General features: G+C 37.6%; 1 protein-coding gene across 2 annotated transcripts in view; it reads right to left on the reverse strand.

The window, feature by feature from the left end:
• The window catches only part of ZNF236 (zinc finger protein 236), a 680,094-nt gene that overhangs the window by 207,556 nt on the left and 447,420 nt on the right, over positions 1–25,118 (reverse strand). For both annotated transcript variants that reach the window (XM_053714849.1, XM_053714848.1), the window contains exon 22: positions 351–454. In XM_053714849.1, coding sequence (XP_053570824.1) covers positions 351–454 — 104 coding nt within the window. The remainder of the gene's footprint in view (positions 1–350; positions 455–25,118) is intronic.

Genomic DNA, 25,118 nt, shown 5'->3' on the forward strand with positions numbered 1-25,118 from the left:
AACCTGCGGTCAGGATTTATTCCCTCTTCTATTCTCCACCTCTTAGATGGAGAATTTCAATCTCTCTGGTCTTTTTGGAAGAGACCAGGGAGATTGACAGCTCCTGTTCACACATTATTGGCTGTGTGTAGGCAAGGGACAAAGGATCACTCATGTGCAATAGTAAATGTGGGCAGCAAACTGCTGCTTGCCAAAGAAGAAGCCAGACAGACAGGGGAAAATATGTATGCACCTGTCTGCCTGTGGATGATAATTCAAGCTCTATATGTTAATCTATCTAGAATTAAAATATCCAGGCAAGCACAAATTTATTTATAATAATTCTTTGAAGTGTACTGTTCATTACTTACCACCATGTGTTTTCACATGGGAATCCAGTGTTGACTTAACAGTAAAACTCTTTCCACATTCATCACATTTGTAAGGTTTCTCACCAGTATGGATTCGTATATGCCTACATATGAAAGAACAAAAAAATACTGTACATTTATTTATTAAACTGATTTTGCTGTTATCAACATGAAATATAAAATGCATTTGGTGCAACATGAACAGACATCTATGAAATACTAGCTGCAAAATTTTTAAATTTATTTACAAAAACACATAATGCTATATAACTAGCTTTTCAAAATATTCACCCCAGAATTGTATACTTACGTTTCTAAAAGGGACAGTAATACAAGATTTTTCTAGAAGTAGATTTGATAATAGAAGTAAATTGGAAGGCCAAATAAGTGCAAAGGAAGATTCCTGCACTAAATGTAATAAAAAAGAATATTTTTATCCCCTTAAAATAAAAGGATAAAAATAAGCTTAATGCCTAATACTCTAATAAGACCCTTATGACAAAATCAGTACTGAAAAGGGAAACTCCAGGGTCCTAACCAGGAAGCCCTAAAATAAAATAACAATCAATCTTGCACATCTTCACATGGAGGCAAAGACTAGACCCAAAGAGGTGGGAGGGTTTATATAGAGCTCTGAGGTTGGGAAATCTATGCCTCCTCCTAGTGACAGCAAAGGTAATTCACAGGAGTAATGGATCGTGGACTCTTATCACCTATATAAAAGCAATTGTACGTTCAATCTGAATCATGAAAGAAAACATTTGGATTGTTTGTCTCTTTAAAGGGACATAAAACAAGTTGAGATAGAGACAAAATATAATAATATTTACTTTATTTACTTTACCTGCAAATGTATACTGCAGTGCCTCACCATTAACCCTTTCTTTTAAGTTTCTGAATTGTACAGCTCTAACTCCCCCCACACAATTCCTTTTATGGCTGTATCTATATCTATTACTGTTTTGGTAGAATACAAAAATGAACAGGGATTATCTGCTGGAGCATGCCTAGAAGCTGTGAACTCAGTTGAAATACAATGCCTGTGTCTAAACACTGATAAGGGGGGTGGAGCATAGCTATTTAAGTATTTTTGCTTACTTTTGAAAATTATTTTAAAAAATACTTCCCAGCAATTTTAAAAAAATTTTTTATGCAGGCTATTTTTTACTTAATTAGCCCTTTTAGGATATGCACAGATTTCAAACTGTTTTATGGCACTTTAAGGGCTAGATTACAAAACACATAAAAATGCTATGGAAATAATGGATTTAAGTTATATTTAGACTTAAAGGGACATTAATCTTTTAACTGCTAAGCCATTTTCACCTCTGTGATGAGCTGTTTTGGGGTTTTTAAATGCTGCTCACAGACTAAGAAAAAGAAATGGATTAGCGCAGCTCCCCAGCATGCTATTGGTAAGTATCCTACAGGTGACACTGTGCCACCAGCAGCAAGATAACATTTACATTCATTTTAACGAAAACTAATATAAATGTTAACAAATGTTCAGTATTTGGTTCAGTTTAAACTAAATGAATACAAAAAGAGCGGCACATGAATATTCTTAAAAACTAATTTTCCAGCACAAATTATTCAGTGCTGCACATGTCTAATATATATATATGAACATATGTGTGTGTGCGTGACGTGTTTTATGCTTAAATTTCAAAGAAAGTTTTTTTTGCACTTCATTGACGTATCACTTTACCACACACCCCCATAGAAGTCTATTATGCAAGGGATACACATACCAAAGTATTCAAGTAAAAAAAAAAAATTTAAATGCTGTTGAAGCTGTTCATTTGTATGTAGGACTTTTGCAAAGTCAGTACTTAATTTCTAATATAAACATCAGTATATACATGTGGAAAAAGACTTTAATGTATCCTTTTATTTTAAAGATATAATATCTGATACAGGGCGTATGCTATTCCAGCTATTAAAATAGTGCCCATTGGTTTTAGCCAGTAGTTGATTGCCTCCGCTTAGACAACAAAATAAACAGACTTGAAAATATTACCAGTTCCATTTGTGAACCTTTAACAGAAAATATAATGATGCATCCATCCTCACATCATTGATTGTAATGTTGCATCATGTTTATTTTCAGAGTGGCTTTGATCAGATGAGATGAAAATGTTATCAGGAACTACAGTTTGTAATAATGTTGAGCAATTTATGTATCAAAAGTACTTTAGATTACGCTTCTGCTGCGGATTTGTTTGTGTTCGCATTTACAATTTCTCATCACTAAAGTGACATCTATTTTAAAACGTTTGCAGCATACAGATCATGTTGCTCAAATCCATCTTGATAAGAAAAGTTATAAAACAATGATCTGAAGTAAAACTGGAACATTTTAAAAACCACTTTGTAAACATCTAAATTAAGGACAAAATATGAGACTAAAGCAGTGTCGTTATTTAAATGGATGACCAGTTATGTTATATATATATATATATATATATATATATATATATATATATATATATATATATATATATATATATGTAAAGTCAATTAACCAGTGTAACTCTGACCTGGGTGCAATCCTCAAAAGACTGTGGTTAATATTTGTTGTAAAGATGGGCACTCACAGGATTTTTAGTTTCAATAATCAATAGTATTTATTCTGAGAGCATTAGAATTTTCACATAAAAGATCATAGTCAGTCAACGTTTCGGCTCTTATTTGAGCCTTCTTCAAGACAAGTTTTATCTATACAAGAAAAACATAAACAGGAAACTTATGTAGTGTGATACAAGTGATGACATACAACATTTACACCCAACACCAACGTTACTCTGTGTACAATTTAAAACAAAACAGATAAACTGACACTCTGATCCGGATTAAGGATTACTAAGAGTGACAATCAGATAATTAGACACAAATTATGTATGAAGAAGTCCTTGTCACAATATAACTAGAGCGCAATGTACCATGCAGAGGAGAGTCAGGGATAATGGGAACTATTCCACGCCTACCTGGCCCAGTGCTCAGTGGGACAAAAAACCATTCCTGAAAGAGACACTAGCTTATATAATAAAAATACATATAAATCAAGAAACCAAGGGCCCTACTATGACCCCGGAAACCGGAACGAAGCAATGGCACAAGAATGAAGTGCGAGATGGATTACGCAAATCCCTTATGGGACCTTGTACAGACACAACCAAATACACTGATAACCACCAAATAACCAAAGCAGAAAGCCTAATATCCGTGCACATCCCAGAGTACAAACAGTCACACTCTGTAATACAGTTATAGTCAATGCCCACAACGCATGATGCTTGAAATAACCAGAGCTTAACGGCCCCTGCAAGACTATCGCTTATCAAAGGCATACCAACCAACTTTATAATCGTGAGACAGAACCTTAAACCTATCAACCGGCCCCATACTAAAATACAACCATAAAAGGAACTAACCAAATACACTTAAACTAGTATAAAGTAAACCTAAATACCACATAAGATCTACAGAACCGCTCAAGCTGGCGATACCCCTGCACACCCATGTTACCGAACAACACGTTTGATGCAGGGTGTGTACATCCTCATAAAGCCCCAACTGTGCACAGTACTTTAACCATAATATTACAAGTGCGGACTCCACATATACAGACACAGCTGCAGGTGTGCAGTCCTGGGGGTCTATGTAAACACAGGGCTCAATTCCCATCCTGACATACCTTATTCAATTGAAATAAGAGTAACCACCGACAATACAAACATTAAATTTATACAAACAAGCAGACCTTACCTTAATGCGGCTAGTCAGCCGTGCTCCCAAAAGAAAATAAGCATGATCCGCATCAACAACCAGCTCAACCTTAAATAGCGTTACTTACGCTAATAAGGAATGGGCATCAGGTGAATATACATCAGACGTCGAAGACGTTCACTAATGATACAATGAAACACATCAGAGCGCTTACAGACTCAGCTATCCACTACCGATCAACTGGACGGTAGCTGACAAATCCTATGCCAAAAGCATAACAACGTACAGGGGAATGTGCTGCAATCAGCCAATAAAAACCTTGGAAAAAATGATAGAATCCTATACAACACTCGGGATCCACTTACGCAAAGATGCCATCCACTAAAGATAAAACGTATAATATGCAATAACCAGTGGAGCTAGGTTATTGACTATACTGTAGCAGTGTGTTGCGGTCTGTTGGTTTAGAAAAAAGGGTGGTCTTCAGCAGACAACCCCCATCAGTGTCACTTTTGAATATACATAAGTCAAGAAAATTAATTCTTTGTTTGTTATTCTCACTTTTAAGGGATATGGATGATTCTGACTGGTTGAGATACTGGATCCATTCACTGAGTTCATGCTGGGAGCCACCCCATACCACGAACAAATCATCAATGTACCTACGATATAGTAGGGCATTGAGGTTCTTGCACGATAAAAAGTAATGGCCCTCAAACCATGCCATGAACAGATTGGCATACAAGGGCGCTAGACTTGACCCCATGGCAGTGCCTACAAGTTGTAGATAGTACGTGTCCTTGAACCTGAAATAATTATGTGTCAGGCATAACAATAACCAGTCCAGAAGTATCTCAATAGGGGGACCTGCATACGAAGTGTTGGATAGGAGAGCCTGTCTGACAGCCTTAGTGTGACCCTTTTTTCTTCCTTACATCCAAACTGGGTAGTAATAATAAAATAATCCAAGAGCGCCAACTAGAGGCAAAGGAAGATTCTAACAGAAAAATAAATGATTGTCAAAACATTTATTTAAACATATAATAAAAACATGGATCCATGTAACATATACTAAAATAAAATACAGTTAAAAAATACAGTTAAAAAATACAATAATCAACAAATTTGTATCACCAATTACGGGGATAAACAAAATAAGAGTCACATTAAATGATCTCTTGGGGAGAAAGAAAAAGTTCTGAAAAAAGTCCAAAGGCATGGTGGTGCAATTCCTAGGTGTATAAATAATAAATGTCAAGTGCAGAAATCCAGTGAAAAATCCAGTGAAAAAAGTCAGTGGAAAAAAATCCAGTAAAAAAGTCTAATAAAATAGTCTATATAAAATCCAATGAAAAAGTGTTGTAATCCAAGTGTATATATAAAAAAGTGTAATATGAACGGGGGATCCCCTAAAAATGGTAAAAATGTGTGGAAAATGTGTGAAAAAATGTCTGAAAAAATGGAAAAAAGTAAAAAGTAAAATATATATATATATATGTGTGTGAAATCCAATTGAAAGTCCTCCTTATGAATGTCTCCATATGGGTGATGGTAATAAACTTTTATGTGCTAGATGACTCTGCTTTGTCTTTTCAATGTAAACTTCGGTTATCCCTGTAATTTAAAAAATAAAAAATAACATAGTGCAATAACGTTTTAACATATGAAAAATAATGAAATAATGCTCACCAAATTTGTCAACGCATTTCGGCCTCTATAAAAGGCCTTTTATAGAGGCCGAAATGCGTTGACAAATTTGGTGAGCATTATTTCATTATTTTTCATATGTTAAAACGTTATTGCACTATGTTATTTTTTTTCAAGTTTACATTGAAAAGACAAAGCAGAGTCATCTAGCACATAAAAGTTTATTACCATCACCCATATGGAGACATTCATAAGGAGGATCATTCACTAATAACCACTATTATTATTATTCTTTATTCACTGAGTTTCACCTGGATTTTATTTATTAACTAAGACTTTCAATTGGATTTCACACACATATATTTTTTACTTTTTACTTTTTTCCATTTTTTCAGACATTTTTTCACACATTTTCCACACATTTTTACCATTTTTAGGGGATCCCCCGTTCATATTACACTTTTTTTATATATACACTTGGATTACAACACTTTTTCATTGGATTTTATATAGATTATTTTATTAGACTTTTTTACTGGATTTTTTTCCACTGACTTTTTTCACTGGATTTCTGCACTTGACATTTATTATTTATACACCTAGGAATTGCACCACCATTCCTTTGGACTTTTTTCAGAACTTTTTCTTTCTCCCCAAGAGATCATTTAATGTGACTCTTATTTTGTTTATCCCCGTAATTGGTGATACAAATTTGTTGATTATTGTATTTTTAACTGTATTTTTTAACTGTATTTTATTTTAGTATATGTTATATGGATCCATGTTTTTATTATATGTTTAAATAAATGTTTTGACAATCATTTATTTTTCTGTTAGAATCTTCCTTTGCCTCTAGTTGGCGCTCTTGGATTATTTTATTATTATTTTTTTGTAGTCTTATTAGGGTAAGCTAGATACCCTTTTATCCAGGAGCTGTGAGGAAGCAGGTTGAGCGCTGTCAGATTTTTTCTGTATCCAAACTGGGTAGCACCTATATAGTTATTTAATCTCAGTGGAGTTGAATCCACCACTGCTGTATTCCATTTGACTGTTATGTGTGAACTTGTTGGGCTGTGTACCGGTGATCAGTATAGTTTTTCTAGGGTCTTTGGTCCATTGTAACAGTGGCTTTTTTTCTCTCCTATGCATTGGAGAATTAGTGATTGTGTTCCCTAGGTGCCTTATATCCCTAACCATATTACATTTCATATTAGCTCTTGGTATATGTCAAGCCTATCTCCCCTGGTTATTGCATATTATACGTTTTATCTTTAGGGGACGGCTATTTTGCCTAAGTAGATATGATCAGGGAGAATAACAGAGACTGAAATAGGTAATTCAAGCAGGTATTGGCTTTAAATGAAGACATACTACCTTGATTAGCAGTGTTTCTGTTCCACACGCATGCAAGTCTGCAGCCCCTCCTTCCCAGACCAGACCGCTCTCTCATTGGCTAATGGCTATGCATTATGGGACTTGTAGTTAGTTCCTAGCCTTGGCGTGCTCCCCCTGCTGCCCGCCCATAGAAATGGCTCAACTCGCACACTGAAAATTGTGCGATTAGCAAAGGTATAGGCTCTGTTAAGGGCTATGGCAGGCTATACCTCTCTACCGCATGTGCGGTAAAAAAGGGATTTTTTTTAATTTTTATTTTATTAAACTGGACAGTAGACTGGAACATTTTTTGGCTGAATAAATATAATTTTTCAAATGGGGGGCTATTGGAGAAATTATATTTATTCAGCCAAAAAAATATTTTCTTTTTTTAGGGGGGTCACGTGCACCTGTGCTCATAGAGAGGAGCCTCCACTGGACTAAAGGAACATTCCAGCACAAACTATTCTGGAGTTATAGGGACACAGAAAAATATCAAGAATATCCCAATTCATGGAAAATAAAGTAAATTTACTGCATTGCAAAAAATGTGCATGAAAAATAAATGCTTAAAACATAGAAACATAGAATTTAATGGTAGATAAGAACCAAAAAGGCTCATCAAGTCTACCCATATTACATGTTACTTTTTCCTTAGGATAGCCTTATGCATGTCCCAGGCATTTTTGAATTTCTTTACAGTCTTTGTGTTTACCACCTAAAATGGAGGTTTATTCCATTAATCCACCACCCTTCTGCTACCCTCTAACTTTAGATTGTGGCCCCTTGTTTTGGCATTTATTTTTTGTGAAAAATGCTTTAAGCTTCCATTTTATTAAGTCCCTTCATATATTTGAAGGTTTCTATCATGCCACCTCTTTCCCTTCTATCCTCTAACTATACATATTTAGATCAAAAGCATTACATATGCATTATTCTGGATACTCGGGACTTGAAATGCTTCTTAAATTCTGTTTTTCTTACTTCCTTTGCTGTGGCCAATAAGGGACAGATATAAAAAATGTTCCTGCATATATCAACCAATTACTCTGCAGCTTGTAGGAGGGTCACAGTTCTGTATTCTACCGAATATACTCCAACCTCTGAGAGTTAAATTGTAGGATAAGCAGGAAAAAACAGAATTTATGCTTACCTGATAAATTACTTTCTCCAAAGGTGTGTCCGGTCCACGGCGTCATCCTTACTTGTGGGAATATCTCTTCCCCAACAGGAAATGGCAAAGAGTCCCAGCAAAGCTGTCCATATAGTCCCTCCTAGGCTCCGCCCACCCCAGTCATTCGACCGATGGACAGGAGGAAAAAAACAGGAGAAACCATAGGGTGCCGTGGTGACTGTAGTTAGAGAAAATAATTCATCAAACCTGATTAAAAAACCAGGGTGGGTTGTGGACCGGACACACCGTTGGAGAAAGTAATTTATCAGGTAAGCATAAATTCTGTTTTCTCCAACATTGGTGTGTCCGGTCCACGGCGTCATCCTTACTTGTGGGAACCAATACCAAAGCTTTAGGACACGGATGAAGGGAGGGAGCAAATCAGGTTACCTAAACAGAAGGCACCACGGCTTACAAAACCTTTCTCCCAAAAATAGCCTCTGAAGAAGCAAAAGTATCAAAAATGTAAAATTTCGCAAAAGTGTGCAGTGAAGACCAAGTCGCTGCCTTACATATCTGATCAACAGAAGCCTCGTTCTTGAAGGCCCATGTGGAAGCCACAGCCCTAGTGGAGTGAACTGTGATTCTTTCTGGAGGTTGCCGTCCGGCAGTCTCGTAAGCCAATCAGATGATGCTTTTAAGCCAAAAAGAAAGAGAGGTAGAAGTCGCTTTTTTGACCTCTCCTTTTACCAGAATAGACGACAAACAGAGAAGAAGTTTGTCTGAACTCTTTTGTAGCTTCTAAATAGAATTTTAGAGCACGGACTACGTCTAAATTGTGTAACAAACGTTCCTTCTTTGAAACTGGATTCGGACACAAAGAAGGAACAACTATCTCCTGGTTAATATTTTTGTTAGAAACAACCTTTGGAAGAAAACCAGGCTTAGTACGCAAAACAACCTTATCTGCATGGAACACCAGATAGGGCGGAGAACACTGCAGAGCAGATAACTCCGAAACTCTTCTAGCAGAAGAAATAGCAACCAAAAACAAAACTTTCCAAGATAACAACTTAATATCTATGGAATGTAGAGGTTCAAACGGAACCCCTTGAAGAACTGAAAGAACTAGATTTAAACTCCAGGGAGGAGTTAAAGGTCTGTAAACAGGCTTGATCCTAACCAGAGCCTGAACAAATGCTTGAACATCTGGCACAGCTGCCAGTCGTTTGTGTAATAAGACAGATAAAGCAGAAATCTGTCCCTTTAGAGAACTCGCTGATAATCCTTTATCCAAACCCTCTTGTAGAAAGGAAAGGATCCTAGGAATTTTGATCTTATTCCATGAGAATCCCTTGGATTCACACCAGCAGATATATCTTTTCCAAATTTTATGGTAAATTTTTCTAGTTACCGGTTTTCTGGCTTGAACTAGAGTATCTATCACAGAATCTGAAAACCCATGCTTTGATAGAATCAAGCGTTCAATTTCCAAGCTGTCAGCTGGAGAGAAACTAGATTTGGATGTTCGAATGGACCTTGTACTAGAAGATCCTGTCTCAAAGGTAGCTTCCATGGTGGAGCCGATGACATATTCACCAGGTCTGCATACCAAGTCCTGCATGGCCACGCAGGAGCTATCAAGATCACACAGGCCCTCTCCTGCTTGATCCTGGCTACCAGCCTGGGAATGAGAGGAAACGGTGGAAACACATAGGCTAGGTTGAAGGTCCAAGGGACTACTAGTGCATCCACTAGAGTCGCCTTGGGATCCCTGGATCTGGACCCGTAGCAAGGAACCTTGAAGTTCTGACGAGACGCCATCAGATCCATATCTGGAATGCCCCATAATTGAGTCAACTGGGCAAAGATCTCCGGGTGGAGTTCCCACTCCCCCGGATGGAATGTCTGACGACTCAGATAATCCGCCTCCCAGTTTTCCACACCTGGGATGTGGATCGCAGATAGGTGGCATGAGTGATCCTCTGCCCATTTTATTATTTTGGTCACTTCTTTCATCGCCAGGGAACTCCTTGTTCCCCCCTGATGATTGATATAAGCCACAGTCGTCATGTTGTCTGATTGGAATCTTATGAATCTGGCCTTTGCTAGTTGAGGCCAAGCCCTGAGAGCATTGAATATCGCTCTCAGTTCCAGAATGTTTATCGGGAGAAGAGACTCTTCCCGAGACCATAGTCCCTGAGCCTTCAGGGATTTCCAGACCGCGCTCCAGCCCACTAGACTGGCGTCGGTTGTGACGATGACCCACTCTGGTCTGCGGAAGCTCATTCCCTGGGACAGGTGGTCCAGGGTTAGCCACCAACGGAGTGAGTCTCTGGTCTTCTGATCTACTTGAATCACTGGAGACAAGTCTGTATAGTCCCCATTCCACTGTTTCAGCATGCAATGTAATGGCCTTAGATGAATTCGCGCAAAAGGAACTATGTCCATTGCTGCAACCATCAATCCTACTACTTCCATGCACTGAGCTACGGAAGGACGAGGAATAGAATGAAGAACTTGACAAGCGTTTAGAAGTTTTGACTTTCTGACTTCTGTCAGGAAAATCCTCATTTCTAAAGAATCTATTATTGTTCCCAAGAAGGGAACTCTTGTCGACGGAGACAGGGAACTTTTTTCTATGTTCACCTTCCATCCGTGAGATCTGAGAAAGGCCAGAACGATGTCTGTGTGAGCCTTTGCCTTTGAAAGAGACAATGCTTGTATTAGAATGTCGTCCAAGTACGGTACTACTGCAATGCCCCTTGGTCTTAGAACCGCTAGAAGGGATCCCAGTACCTTTGTGAAAATCCTTGGAGCAGTGGCTAACCCAAATGGGAGGGCCACAAACTGGTAATGTTTGTCCAGAAAGGCAAACCTTAGGAACTGATGATGTTCTTTGTGGATAGGAATATGAAGATATGCATCCTTTAGATCCACGGTAGTCATAAATTGACCTTCCTGGATGGTGGGTAGAATCGTTCGAAATGGTTTCCATTTTGAACGATGGTACTCTGAGAAATTTGTTTAGGATCTTTAAATCCAGAATTGGTCTGAAAGTTCCCCTTTTTTTGGGAACTACAAACAGATTTGAGTAAAATCCCATTCCTTGTTCCGCCGTTGGAACTGGGTGTATCACTCCCATCTTTAACAGGTCTTCTACACAATGTAAGAATGCCTGTCTCTTTATTTGGTTTGAGGATAAGTGAGACATGTGAAACCTTCCCCTTGGGGATAGTTCCTTGAATTCCAGAAGATAACCCTGAGAAACTATTTCTAGTGTCCAGGGATCCTGAACATCTCTTGCCCAAGCCTGAGCAAAGAGAGAGAGTCTGCCCCCTACTAGATCCGGTCCCGGATCGGGGGCTACTCCTTCATGCTGTTTTGTTAGCAGCAGCAGGCTTCTTGGCCTGCTTACCCTTGCTCCAGCCTTGCATTGGTTTCCAGGCTGGTTTGGATTGAGAGGCATTACCCTCTTGTTTAGAGGAAGCAGAGTTAGAGGCCGGTCGGTTCCTGAAATTGCGAAAGGAACGAAAATTAGACTTATTCTTGGCTTTGAAAGGCCTATCTTGTGGGAGGGCATGACCCTTTCCCCCAGTGATGTCTGAAATAATCTCTTTCAATTCTGGCCCAAAGAGAGTCTTACCCTTAAAGGGGATATTAAGTAATTTTGTCTTGGAAGATACATCCGCTGACCAAGACTTTAGCCAAAGCGCTCTGCGCGCCGCAATTGCAAACCCTGAATTTTTCGCAGCTAATCTAGCTAGTTGCAAAGTGGCATCTAAAATAAAAGAATTAGCCAACTTGAGTGCGTGAACTCTGTCCATAACCTCCTCATACGGAGTCTCTCTACTGAGCGACTTTTCTAGTTCCTCGAACCAGAACCACGCTGCTGTAGTGACAGGAACAATGCACGAAATGGGTTGCAGGAGGTAACCTTGCTGTACAAAAATCTTTTTAAGCAAACCCTCCAATTTTTTATCCATAGGATCTTTGAAAGCACAATTATCCTCGATAGGAATAGTAGTGCGCTTGTTTAAAGTAGAAACTGCCCCCTCGACCTTAGGGACTGTCTGCCATAAGTCCTTTCTGGGGTCGACCATAGGAAATAATTTCTTAAATATAGGAGGGGGGACAAAAGGTATGCCGGGCTTCTCCCACTCCTTATTCACTATATCCGCCACCCGCTTGGGTATAGGAAAAGCGTCAGGGTGCACCGGAACCTCTAGGAACTTGTCCATCTTGCATAATTTTTCTGGAATGACCAGGTTGTCACAATCATCCAGAGTAGATAACACCTCCTTAAGCAGTGCGCGGAGATGCTCTAATTTAAATTTAAATGTCACAACATCAGGTTCTGCTTGTTGAGAAATTTTACCTGAATCTGAAATTTCCCCATCCGAAAAAACCTCCCTCATGACCCCTTCAGATTGGTGTGAGGGTATGAAAGAGCAATTATCAGCGCCCTCCTGCTCTACAGTGTTTAAAACAGAGCAATCACGCTTTCTCTGATATGCAGGCATTTTGGATAAAATATTTGCTATGGAGTTATCCATTACTGCCGTTAATTGTTGCATAGTAATAAGCATTGGCGCGCTAGAAGTACTAGGGGCCTCCTGCGTGGGCAAAACTGGTGTAGACACAGAAAGAGATGATGTAGAACTATGTCTACTCCCTCATCTGATGAATCATCTTGGGCAACTTTACTATCTGTGGCAATACTGTCCTTACTTTGTTTGGACGCTATGGCACAATTATCACACAATTTTGAAGGGGGACACACATTGATCTTCAAACATATAGAACATAGCTTATCTGAAGGTGCAGACATGTTAAACAGGCTTAAACTTGTCAAAAAAGTACAAAAACCGTTTTAAAACAAAACCGTTACTGTCTCTTTAAATTTTAAACAGTGCACACTTTATTACTGAATATGTGAAAAAGTATGAAGGAATTGTTCAAAATTTACCACAGTGTCTTAAAGCATTCAAAGTATTGCACACCAATTTTCAGAGCTTTAACCCTTAAATTAAAGAAACCGGAGCCGTTTACAGTTTTAACCCCTCTACAGTCCCAGCTACAGCCTTTGCTGCGACTTTACCAAACCCAGGGGGGAATACAATACCAGATGAAGCCTTCTAGGAACTTTTCCAACTACTTTCAGATCCTCACACATGCATCTGCATGTCTTGCTCTCAAAAGTAACTGCGCATTAATGGCGCAAAAATGAGGCTCAGCCTACAACTGGGAAGGCCCTTCCTGACTGGAAAGGTGTCTAACACAGTGCCTGACGTTAAAAAACGTTCCCCAAGCTTATAAGTGTGAATTACAAGCATAAACATGTATAAAATGCCCAAATAAAGCAATCGATTTTGCCCATAAAAGTGTCTACCAGTTTTATAGCCCATATTAAGCCCTTTATTCTGTTAGAGACTAAGAAAATGGCTTACCGGTCCCCATGAGGGGAAATGACAGCCTTCCAGCATTACACAGTCTTGTTAGAAATATGGCTAGTCATACCTTAAGCAGAAAAGTCTGCTAACTGTTTCCCCCAACTGAAGTTACTTCATCTCAAAGTCCTATGTGGAAACAGCAAACGATTTTAGTTACTGTCTGCTAAAATCATCTTCCTCTCACAAACAGAACTCTTCATCTTTTTCTGTTTCAGAGTAAATAGTACATAACAGCACTATTTTAAAATAACAAACTCTTGATAGTAGAATTAAAAAACTACAACTAAACACCACATACTCTTAACCATCCCTGAGGAGATGTTGCATGTGCAACGGCAAAGAGAATGACTGGGGTGGGCGGAGCCTAGGAGGGACTATATGGACAGCTTTGCTGGGACTCTTTGCCATTTCCTGTTGGGGAAGAGATATTCCCACAAGTAAGGATGACGCCGTGGACCGGACACACCAATGTTGGAGAAAACTACATTTATTCTTACCCGATAAATTAATTTCTTTCTTTGCAGTGAAAGTCTACAAAAACTTACTTTTGGGCAGTACATCACTTGACCAGCAGATTGAGGCAAAGACACCCCAAACCAGAGCTTTTAATATCCCTACTACTTCCCCTTCCCTCCCAGCAGTATCCTCCCATAGTCAAGGATAGGGAAAAGAAAGAAAGATAAAAGGTGTAAAGTGGTGCAAACTAGGCTTGCCACAACTATAGGAAAAACTATAGGGCTGGTTCGTGGACTCTCACTACAAGAAAGAAATTAATTTGTCAGTTAAAAATAAATGTAGTTTTCTTTCTAATGGTAGTGAGAGTCCATGAGACTTTACTCTTGGGAACCAATACCCAAGCTGAGGAGTCCATAAAAAAAGAAGGTGTGATAGAAAGTTAAGGCAGGCAATTATTTACTCAGAATCACTGCCTGAAGAACCTTTCTGATGAGGCAAAAACATCAAAAAGATACAATTTGGTTAAAGTATCCAAAGAGTTTGCAGCCCTGCAAATCTGCTCTACAGATACCTCATTGTTAAAGGCCCAAGATGTGGCCACAGAATGAGTGGAATGAGCAGTAATGTGAGTGTTTTAGTGGTTGACCCACCTCCAAGTAAGCTCTATGCATGAGGCTCCTTAACCAAAGGGATAAAGACACTACCATAGCCTTCTGGCCCTTGCACTTACCAGAAAACAAGACAAACAGACTGGAAGACTAGTGAAAATCCTTAGTGGTAAAACTTAAGTTATCTAACTACGTCAAGATTAAGCAATAAGCACTCCTTAGGAAAATTGCAGTATCTCCTGGTTGATGTTGTCCCCTTTTTATAGAAAACCAAACCTAGTTCATATAACAGACCTAAATGAAAAACCAAATATGGCAGCTCACATGTGAGAGCCGACAACTCGGAGACTCTACGATCAGAAGAGATGGCCAACAAAAACTTAAATCCTTAGACAGGAAGGGACTACTAAAAGATAGGCTTGCTAAAAAGAAAATGCAACATTTACCTGTCTTTGTTACGGATTATAGTGAACAGTTTAATGATATTGCAAGAATAATGCATGATTCTCTACCTATACCCAAGGGGGAATGAAGATCTCTATCACTGGGTCAGACAAGGATACAAATGTGTCTCAAGAAGAGGCAGCACATTGGGCAAAACTCTAGCACCTAGTGAAATTAAGATAAATCAGTCAGGTATTTTTGGAAGTAGTTGGCTCAGGTTCAGGGGACACTTCAGGTGTGGAGCAGCAAAGTGCAAGGCATGCCAGTATGTGCTTGTACAGAATAATTTTCAATCTGTGGTTACGCAGAGGATTTATATGCACAATGCCTGCACAGACTGTAGATCCACATATGTGGTGTACCTAATAAGTTGTATCCTGTGCAATAAACAGTATGTAGGACTTACTATATAGAGTATATAATAGCTTAGGCAATAAGTCTAATCCCCTTTCACTGCTTATAATTGTTTCTGATAACTCGGCGGTAATAATATCCCAAAAATATTATGTTAGTAGGCTAGTAGATGTGACTACTGATACCAAAGTAAACCCCCTTTGCTCCAGTTTAGGGTCTTACCCCCTCCTGAGAAGTCAGAGACGATGCAGTATGTGAAAAGGCTTCAGTGCACTGTGCTTGCGAAGATCATCAGAGCCACAAGAAAAAGAAGGCGGAGCGCACCTGAAAATGCTGCTATGTGGCAGGAAAATATTTAACTCCTTACCCGCCACAGTTCTGCATCCAAAGCGATGTCAACTGCTGCTTGTCGCTTCCTCTTCATTGCACTGGAGCTTACTGTCACCTGACCAAAGCACTGAAGAACCAGAGCAAGGGTTCTTAAAGGAACTGTACCAACAAAAAGTAAGAGAAAGCCCACACTGACCGAGTAAACAAGCCATTACCCTCTAGGGTCAGAATAGAGAGTAGGCCGTCCCATTACCATTAATATTAAAGTTTGCAGGGTCAGGAGTAAACTGTGCACAAACGTCCGATTGTGCACAAACTACAACTCAAAGAAAAAACTCACAACTTACATACACTGTTTGCCACTCCTGTGAATAGCAACCACTCCTGTGAATAGCAACAATGTAGCACACACTGGGCACTATGAGCGTAGCTCTCAGGGCTATTAAACCTTAGTAACCCATGTACTCTTTCTACCTGCTAGTTAGTGTAGAGAAGTCCAATACCGTAACTTACAGCCTAGGACTTTTGCCCTGGAGTACAGAACCATGGGCGGAAAGGAGGAGGCATGGGAACTTCCCCAAGTATAGCCCTTCTGTCATTTAAAGGAACTATCCACTGACAGTAGGAGTTTGAAAGTTCAAACAAAGAGCACCTCCATCCTTGCCTTCTTCTAGACAAGTGAAAGAACTACTGGGAGGGAAGGGGATGTAGGGGGAATATTAAAAGCTTTGGTTTGGTGTGTCTTTGCCTCCTCCTGGTGACCAGGCTATGTACTTCCTGTTAGGGGTAATATGAACCTGACGGCAGCCATCTTGTTCCTCGCAGCCATTTTGTGATAATAACATCCATTTTGTAATGAATAGACTTTATTATAGCAGTTATTATGTAGTGAGAACTATGCTGATGTTAGTAAGAATTGTATTAGTATTACTGGCCTTGCAAATATTCCTGGCAAGGTGCCTGGAAGTCTGTTATCTAGGTAAGATGGCCAAACGACCTTGCTTTAGGCTGAAATATGCGCACAGATATATTTTTGCTACTGTCATAAGAAACACTCCTTCATACTCCTCTTTTTCTCATGTATTTTTGTAAGCTTCTGTTGTTCATGAAATATGGTATGAGATGACGCGGTCCTAACGTGTCATCCCCTTAACCCTGTATGCTTTTATAAGAAAGGCTTGCACTGTGCAATAAACAGAATTGGCTTTTGATCATAATGCTGCGTGGTCTGAGTCATTCTAAAGGGATCCTTATCAGATAATCTGCATATGCCTCAGGTGGTACCGTAGGCCCAAGGCTTTGGCCTGTACTGACACCCCCCCATGGGATTTTACACCTTACAATTCTTGGTGTCAGGACAGTGGGATTTGCAGTGAGTAAGTATGAGTGCTTTTACCATGCTTTCCTTCTGTGAATCTGAACCTAAATTTAGTCTGGTAATAGGTGTTGATAATATATGATAAAGGGTTAAAGGGGTTCCTGTGGTTGAGACGCAGGTTTGCGGAGGTTATAGTCCTGCCGGCAGTTGTGATCCTGTCTGTGATAAGCGCGCAAGAAATATATGAATGCCAGTCGACGGGAGGATTTTTTAAGATAAGGTCCCCCGGGCAACTTGGCAGAGTGAGTGAGTCTCATGTATGTTAAAGTTTCCCATATTCATTCCCATAATAGAGTTTTGTTACCCACCTGAAGCTCATGTTGATATCTGATGCTTGCTTTGCTTTGTTTGTGTTTTTTGATGCTGTGCGTAGAAAATATTAAGTGGCTGTGCATGTTTTTATTGTGGCTATTATTGTGTTGAGAAATGGGAACTGCTTATAGATAAGAATGCACAGAGAAAATTACATATGTAAGGTAAAAGAAAAGGAGAGTTAAAAGTTTCTGCAAAAGACAGAAATATTTTTAAAACACTGTCAGTGAGTACTGCTGTGTGGTAAATAGAGAAATCTCTGTGTTAAAAAAATGTAGCAGGCAAAGAAGGGGGGCCACCACTGAGAGCGCACATAGATCAGAAGAAAAAAAAAAAAAAAAAAAAAAGGAAAGAAATCTGTTACAGCAGCTTCCTTTGTAAGACTTTTTTGTTTTATGAAAAGGGGTGGGTATATGGTGCGCAAATCTGCCCCTTGCAATACACACTAATCTGCTCCCATAAAGCAGATTATAAGGGAACTAGTGCAAAGAAAAAAGAGAGAAGTGTGTGTATGCGCTAAACAGCTACGGGGATAAGAAATATTCTACAAATAATATATTATAAAAACACTTTGTGTGACATACAAATATAATATAGGTGTATTATCTTAGCAACTGAGATAAATAAATAAATATCAGAGCAACTGAAATGAATAAAATATCAAAGCAATAAGTATATCAAGATAAAATTTATTTATCACATATAAAATAACACGAAAATAATATGACCGGTCATATACAATATCAAACACTACGCTAAAATTATGTAAATTATACTAAAAGTAGCTAAAAGAAGTTGAATATTAGTAGAGACCTCTAGGTCTGATAAGATATTAGGATGGTTGCCCTATATACAAAGTTGTAAATCCACCTGTGGAATACTGGCTCATGTGAGACTATATCACAGTAAAAGTTCCGTTTGGAGTTAGGTAGGTATAAAAAGTTCTGCCTAGAGTTGAAATAAATGTTAAGGCTCCGTAATAGGAATAAATGGGTGTAAAAACACCGTATGGAGATATTTGTAATTCCGTTAGATGTAGCAAATCAAACAGGGGTAATTAGCAGTTTCTATGATGATCACAAAACGATGTCTCCTTTGCGGAATATAAGAATACCCTCTGACTACCACTCTGTTGGGCCACTACACCTCTATCGTGCCTACCTGCTCCTTCTCGAGCTGAATCCTCCGTTAAGGTACGGCACAGGTGTCCAGCGCGGCTCACAACAGCTGGTGACGTCAGGAACGCTGGATGCGTGTCGAATATAGGTCCGGTCAGGAAAAGAAACTCTGCGCAGAGTAATAATTAAAACTGGGTCAAGTAGTCCCAACGAATCCTTTGCAATCCTTGCAGATAGTAATGTATTATCACTTTGTGATTAATCATCTAGGTCCATCAACGCGTTTCACCACATAACATGGCTTTATCAAGATGGTTTAAGCTGGTTCTGAGATCCTTTATAAACGTATAGTTCATCTGTGATTGGTCATGGTTTAATTAATGATTCCTTAAGGACATATCTTACTTAAGGTGGATTTACTTAAAGGTAGATTTGCTTAAGGTGGATAACCTAAGATCTTATTTGGTATTATATAGAGCTATCTCCTATCATTTGATACATTTTATCTGGAAAAACTATTGTATATAAACAACTCCTTCTAGTATAAAAGTATTTCGAAGAATTCATTCTTTTTACTCAATTAATATATGTACAATCTATATGTATATATAATTAATAAAGCTAAATGTTTAAATGGGGTAAATGTGATGTAAACCTAATAGTAATTTTGTATGTGCACAATTTATAATAAAATCCTAAAGAAATCCTAAAACAGTCTTAAAAAATATCTTAAAAATATATATATATAAAATTTTATAAAATTTTATAAAATTTCATAAATTTTTTTTTTTTTTTCCTGACGTCACCAGCTGTTGTGAGCCGCGCTGGACACCTGTGCCGTACCTTAACGGAGGATTCAGCTCGAGAAGGAGCAGGTAGGCACGATAGAGGTGTAGTGGCCCAACAGCGTGGTAGTCAGAGGGTATTCTTATATTCCGCAAAGGAGACATCGTTTTGTGATCATCATAGAAACTGCTAATTACCCCTGTTTGATTTGCTACATCTAACGGAATTACAAATATCTCCATACGGTGTTTTTACACCCATTTATTCCTATTACGGAGCCTTAACATTTATTTCAACTCTAGGCAGAACTTTTTATACCTACCTAACTCCAAACGGAACTTTTACTGTGATATAGTCTCACATGAGCCAGTATTCCACAGGTGGATTTACAACTTTGTATATAGGGCAACCATCCTAATATCTTATCAGACCTAGAGGTCTCTACTAATATTCAACTTCTTTTAGCTACTTTTAGTATAATTTACATAATTTTAGCGTAGTGTTTGATATTGTATATGACCGGTCATATTATTTTCGTGTTATTTTATATGTGATAAATAAATTTTATCTTGATATACTTATTGCTTTGATATTTTATTCATTTCAGTTGCTCTGATATTTATTTATTTATCTCAGTTGCTAAGATAATACACCTATATTATATTTGTATGTCACACAAAGTGTTTTTATAATATATTATTTGTAGAATATTTCTTATCCCCGTAGCTGTTTAGCGCATACACACACTTCTCTCTTTTTTCTTTGCACTAAGACTTTTTTGTTTGCTTGCAGTAACAAAAATGAAATTTTGTATATTGAGATGCATAATGTGTGATGGTCTGTAGGTTCTCACTGTGGTATGAGTGTAACAGATTTGCTTTAAACCAAAAAACAGAATGTATTATTTGAAAATGATTGTCTCAAGCCATGCAAAAGTGGCCATTTTGCGGGGTTTCGGAAAAAAAAAGAATACATTTTGAACTTGGTGACAAGTTAATCTGGTAAATTTTATATGTATGTCGTACGCTATGAAATAGATGCTTTTCTGAGAAAGGAAAAAAGGGAGTGAATCTTTAGTATGCGAGATGAAATGAACTTGTCTGCATAGCTGTACAAATGTAAAACTGTTTCTTTCTGTTTCCCTGCTGGGAAATCAGACGTTTTAAGAAGATATCTTGTAATGTTATTTTATAAACCTGTATTTTAAAGTCACCAGCATGTTTTAAGTATGTGGTATTCATATGCAGTTTTAGTTTTAAGTGATAATTGTTTTGCGGCATGTAAAGATATGATATTGTTTTTGCAAGTGAAGTAACGGCTTTGAAAGTGGCTTTGAAAGTGCGATGGTGTGTGATTTTTTTGTCACGCTCTGGTAAATATGAAACTGTTTCAAATATGATTAATGGGTTAACGTATGTTGTATTTGTAAGGTCTGTGCACAGAGTTGGTGCACCTAATGACATATAGTTATAAGCTGTAATTGAAAATTTATCTAAAAGTGCGTCCGGTTTTTGTTGCAAGTAAATTAATCTGCAGGTCATGCTACAGTACAGAGGTGAGATTTGTGTGGTAAATCATACAAGCAGCCTAAATTATGGTTGGGATATACATATGTAATTTACGTGATGAATGGTTAGTCCTTAAAGGGACAGTCCACTGTGACAAGGTGTTGCTATTAATGTATTGTCCATGACTTGTTATACAAGCTGCATAGTATAACATATAGGAGAAATTGCATTTGCAAGTTTATTTGTATATATATGAAGTAGCTGGTTTTATGCTTTCAAAACACAGTTGATTGCAATGGGTTGAATTTTAGATAATAAGAATATCTCATTATCTTATATTTGTCTGTAAAATCAGAGCTCAGTGCGTAGATGGAGCAATAGAAAATTGTCATTTTCTTATTTAAAGGACCAGTGCAATAACACTGTATTAGTAGTTTGCAAAATATATTTTAAGAGACCTTTCTTTGTATATATTTATTTTAAATCTGCTGTTTAGATAGCAGATATTTCTTTTTGCAGTATAACTTAATTCTCTCTGTAATGCAAACTGAAGTGATAAGTTGTCTACAATTTTAGTGTAGGGATCCGTGAGACTAGCGGACAGAAAAAAAACTGAAAAAAAACAGAGGAGTGAAAATATTTAAAGGGATACAGGCAAACTGATATAACATCTGAGAATTTAAGGGAATGTTTACATAAAAGACGATAAGGTTTACTGTAAGCCTAACACTAGTATATTTCACTGTGTTAGCATTTTCAATTAAAGATTATTTTTTAGTTTGGGTAAAATGTCCCTTTAACTAGCCTGCATCCCACTGTGAGTGCGTTCTTATGCTGCTTATGCTTGCTTCGGCTATTTCATGAACGTCAGTATACATTTTTTTATTATAAGGATCATTGGGAATAATTTAAAGGAGAAATTGTATTATTATTCTTTTGTAGAAAGCTTATTTTTGTGTTATATGCAGTTGATTATATTTGGCTGGAGAGCTGCAGAATGGTGAATATCAATTTATACACAACGCTAAATCCAATAATTTTGTTGTGGTTAAACTAATTAGCATTTATCAAGTTTTAGTGCGAATTTTATATTTTTAAGCAGTAAACAGTGTTTCTCCTTTAAGTAGAAATAAAACTTTGAGCTTGCCTCACTATCCTTGAGAAGAATGATAACACTGTGCATGTTTTGCTTTTCTTTAAAAAAAAAAGTTTCTCTGTTTGGCTTTGTTGCAGAGAGAACGATTTGCACTTTACATTTAAAGCGGCAGTACTGGTGTTCTATGTTATAAAAAATGATAACTATAAATTGCTCACTACAAAGAAACAAGTATTTATGTTATATTCTGTCACAGAATATATCTTAAAAATTATAATTTTATTTCTGTGGCTGTCAAACTGTATCTCACAGATATAACTCTTTGTTATTTAAAATAACCCCCACTGCGTTCAATAAATAAATGAGATATTATTTAATGAAGTGATTTCAGTGACACTTTAAAATATATATAGTTATTCGGTTATTAACTAGTCTACCACTATTATTGCAATGACTTTGATTGCTGCATAACAGCTAAGCCGTGGTCTATAAGGTGTCTACAAATAAACACCCCTACTTAAGGCAATGGGGGACAGCAAACAAATGATGCACAATTTATCTGATTCTACTGCATTTACATAACTTGTTAATTTATCTGATTATAGTTTTGACATGCCTTGTGTCTAGGGCCTTTTTCCAGCACACAGTTTTAGTTTTATTTATATGGCTTACGTGTATTTTGTCTCTTGGGGTTCTAATGAGATTTATACAGCCTGTGATAAGAGGCAGTCCTCAAAGGCTTAAAAATTAGCATATGAGCCTACCTATGTTTGGTTTAATCTAGGACAGTTGGTTAAAATTAAAAGTCCTATCTGAATAATGTAATTTTCATTTATCCTAGAATGTCCCTTTAACAGTGGCTACCGCGGTTATCTGATCGTTCCCAAATAAGCGCAATTTTATTTGTATAATCTGCAACTGAAGTTTCTTGTGCATCTGCCGTGTTTGTACATAGTGGATGTTTTTAATTGTTTGTAGTGTTCTGAGAGTGTTGCATTCCAGTGAATGTCAGAATATGTGTTGCATTCTAAGTTAATTGTGGTTGTTTGAAATTTGTGTCAGCAGCTAATGTTTTGTTTTGTGAAAGACAAGAACGATTGGTTTTCACTGTTTGTTTGTTATGTTTTTCTCTTTTGTGACTACGTGTGGAAGCGTGCTGTATGGACAGCGTAGTGAATAGTGAAGTGTATTTGATTTTGATTGCTGTTGCGAATTGTCTCTGCATGAGTGGAGTGCATGATTTGTCGTTCAGTTTCTTGTTATCTTGTGTTTGCGTGTCACATGAGATGTTTCACGCAAAGAAGGGGGAAGTATTGATGAGTATTGATGAATATCTTTATGTAATGGGGGTGATTGTTTTTAGGAGGTGAACCTAAAACTTTTTGAATCTCCTCGTACAATGTTATTGTCTAACCACCAGCTGTGCCCTAAATTTCCTTGTCTTACCCCTATGCAGGATGCACTACGTCCCTAGGATTGTCTAGAACTTTCCTTCATTGGGAATCTGGCCACGGAAAAGCATCTACCTTGCTGGCCACCCAGGTCGTAGCCTGTACACCCACACCCCACTCCTTTTTTTTCCCTGCCTGGTGGATTAGATCTTTTTATTGTCTTTCTGTGTTAATTTCAGATGCCTAAAATGTTTTATTTTTCTATGTGGTTCTTAACACTATATTTGTATTTGCAGGATGAGAGTATGCTGTATTCAGAAATTGAAACACACTAACTGAACTATTTTTGAGTTTCCGTATTTAGGTAAAATCTGTACAGGCAAAATTCCATAAGTGCACTCTTCAAAAGATTAAAGATTGAAAGCAAGTAAACCTTTAAAGAAAGAAAAGATAAAGATGAAAGACCTTTTGTGAAGCTTGTTTTAACCACCATACTGCAGTAAAAAAAAGTTGCTGAACTATCTTTGGATCCATTCTTTGCTTTGCATGCTGGTACCAGCCCCAGAACTGGACTCTGGCTAATCCATGACTGTTTCCTCTGATGTGTGTCTTCAGGACATAAAGACTATCCTTCTCTGGACTGTGCCTTACCGCTCGATATGGAGGTCCTGTTATGCTGTTACAGGGTCAACCAATTAAATTAGGGGAGTATTCTTTAACTCAATTCCTTATATTGCTTGTTTTGTATTCTCTTGTATTTGTTTTATCTTTATTGATCATATTGGGTATAAGACATCATATGCGTCATTGGTATTAGTGCACATGGTAGTTTATGTGCTTAACAAAGTAACCCTTTAGATAAATGTAACTGTGAACTTCGCAGTATTGTACCCTATTGAATGGCCCACTGAGTATAAGAAAATAGGTTTAAGGAAAATGCTGCAACATAGCATAATATTTTAGACCCTTCACCCTCTAGAACATAAGGAGGACACGTCTAAGCTAGAAGTTTATAGTAAATATACAGAGAAATGTTTGTTCAGGGAATAGCATAATAATAGTTTATGAAAGCAAATGTATTTTTCCCTTTTATTAATTAGTATGGTATCTGCAAAGTGAATTTGGTCATTCCTGATGTTTGTCAAAGAGAGTAATTCTTAACATAAAGATGTGTTTACCTTTAAAAGAACTTGTAGTTTTAAATGATGTTCTGTTTGTATGCTTTCCTCATACAGGAGTGTGAGAGAATTTAGGTTGCATAAAATAATTAGTAAACTAGTAGTGTTTATATCAGATGAGATTGTTGAATATTAGGATCATGGTTGGAGAATTATAAACATTATAGATAGCAGCCATGCAGAATAAAGCAACACAAGGTTCTTTTATTTTTAGAAGTTCAAGGTGACAGTGTAAAGAAATTCATTTATTTTCATTGACTGTTTTCTTTTTTCCATTCTTACTACAGGGCAGGCCTTAGCATAAGTTTTAGCATAACCATTCAGGCCCTTGATGAAGTCTGACAGGTTTTCACTTGCGTAGTATTCATGAAGTATCATTTAAAAGTGTATAGAGAAGTTGTAAATTATTCTCTGAGAAATGTCAATGTATTTAGTTTGTATTATATATCAACAATGTTTTGTTTGATTTTAAATGACATAGGATGAAAGTGA

The sequence above is a fragment of the Bombina bombina genome, chromosome 5 (assembly GCF_027579735.1).
Source record: "Bombina bombina isolate aBomBom1 chromosome 5, aBomBom1.pri, whole genome shotgun sequence".
NCBI classification, from domain to species: Eukaryota; Metazoa; Chordata; class Amphibia; order Anura; family Bombinatoridae; genus Bombina; species Bombina bombina.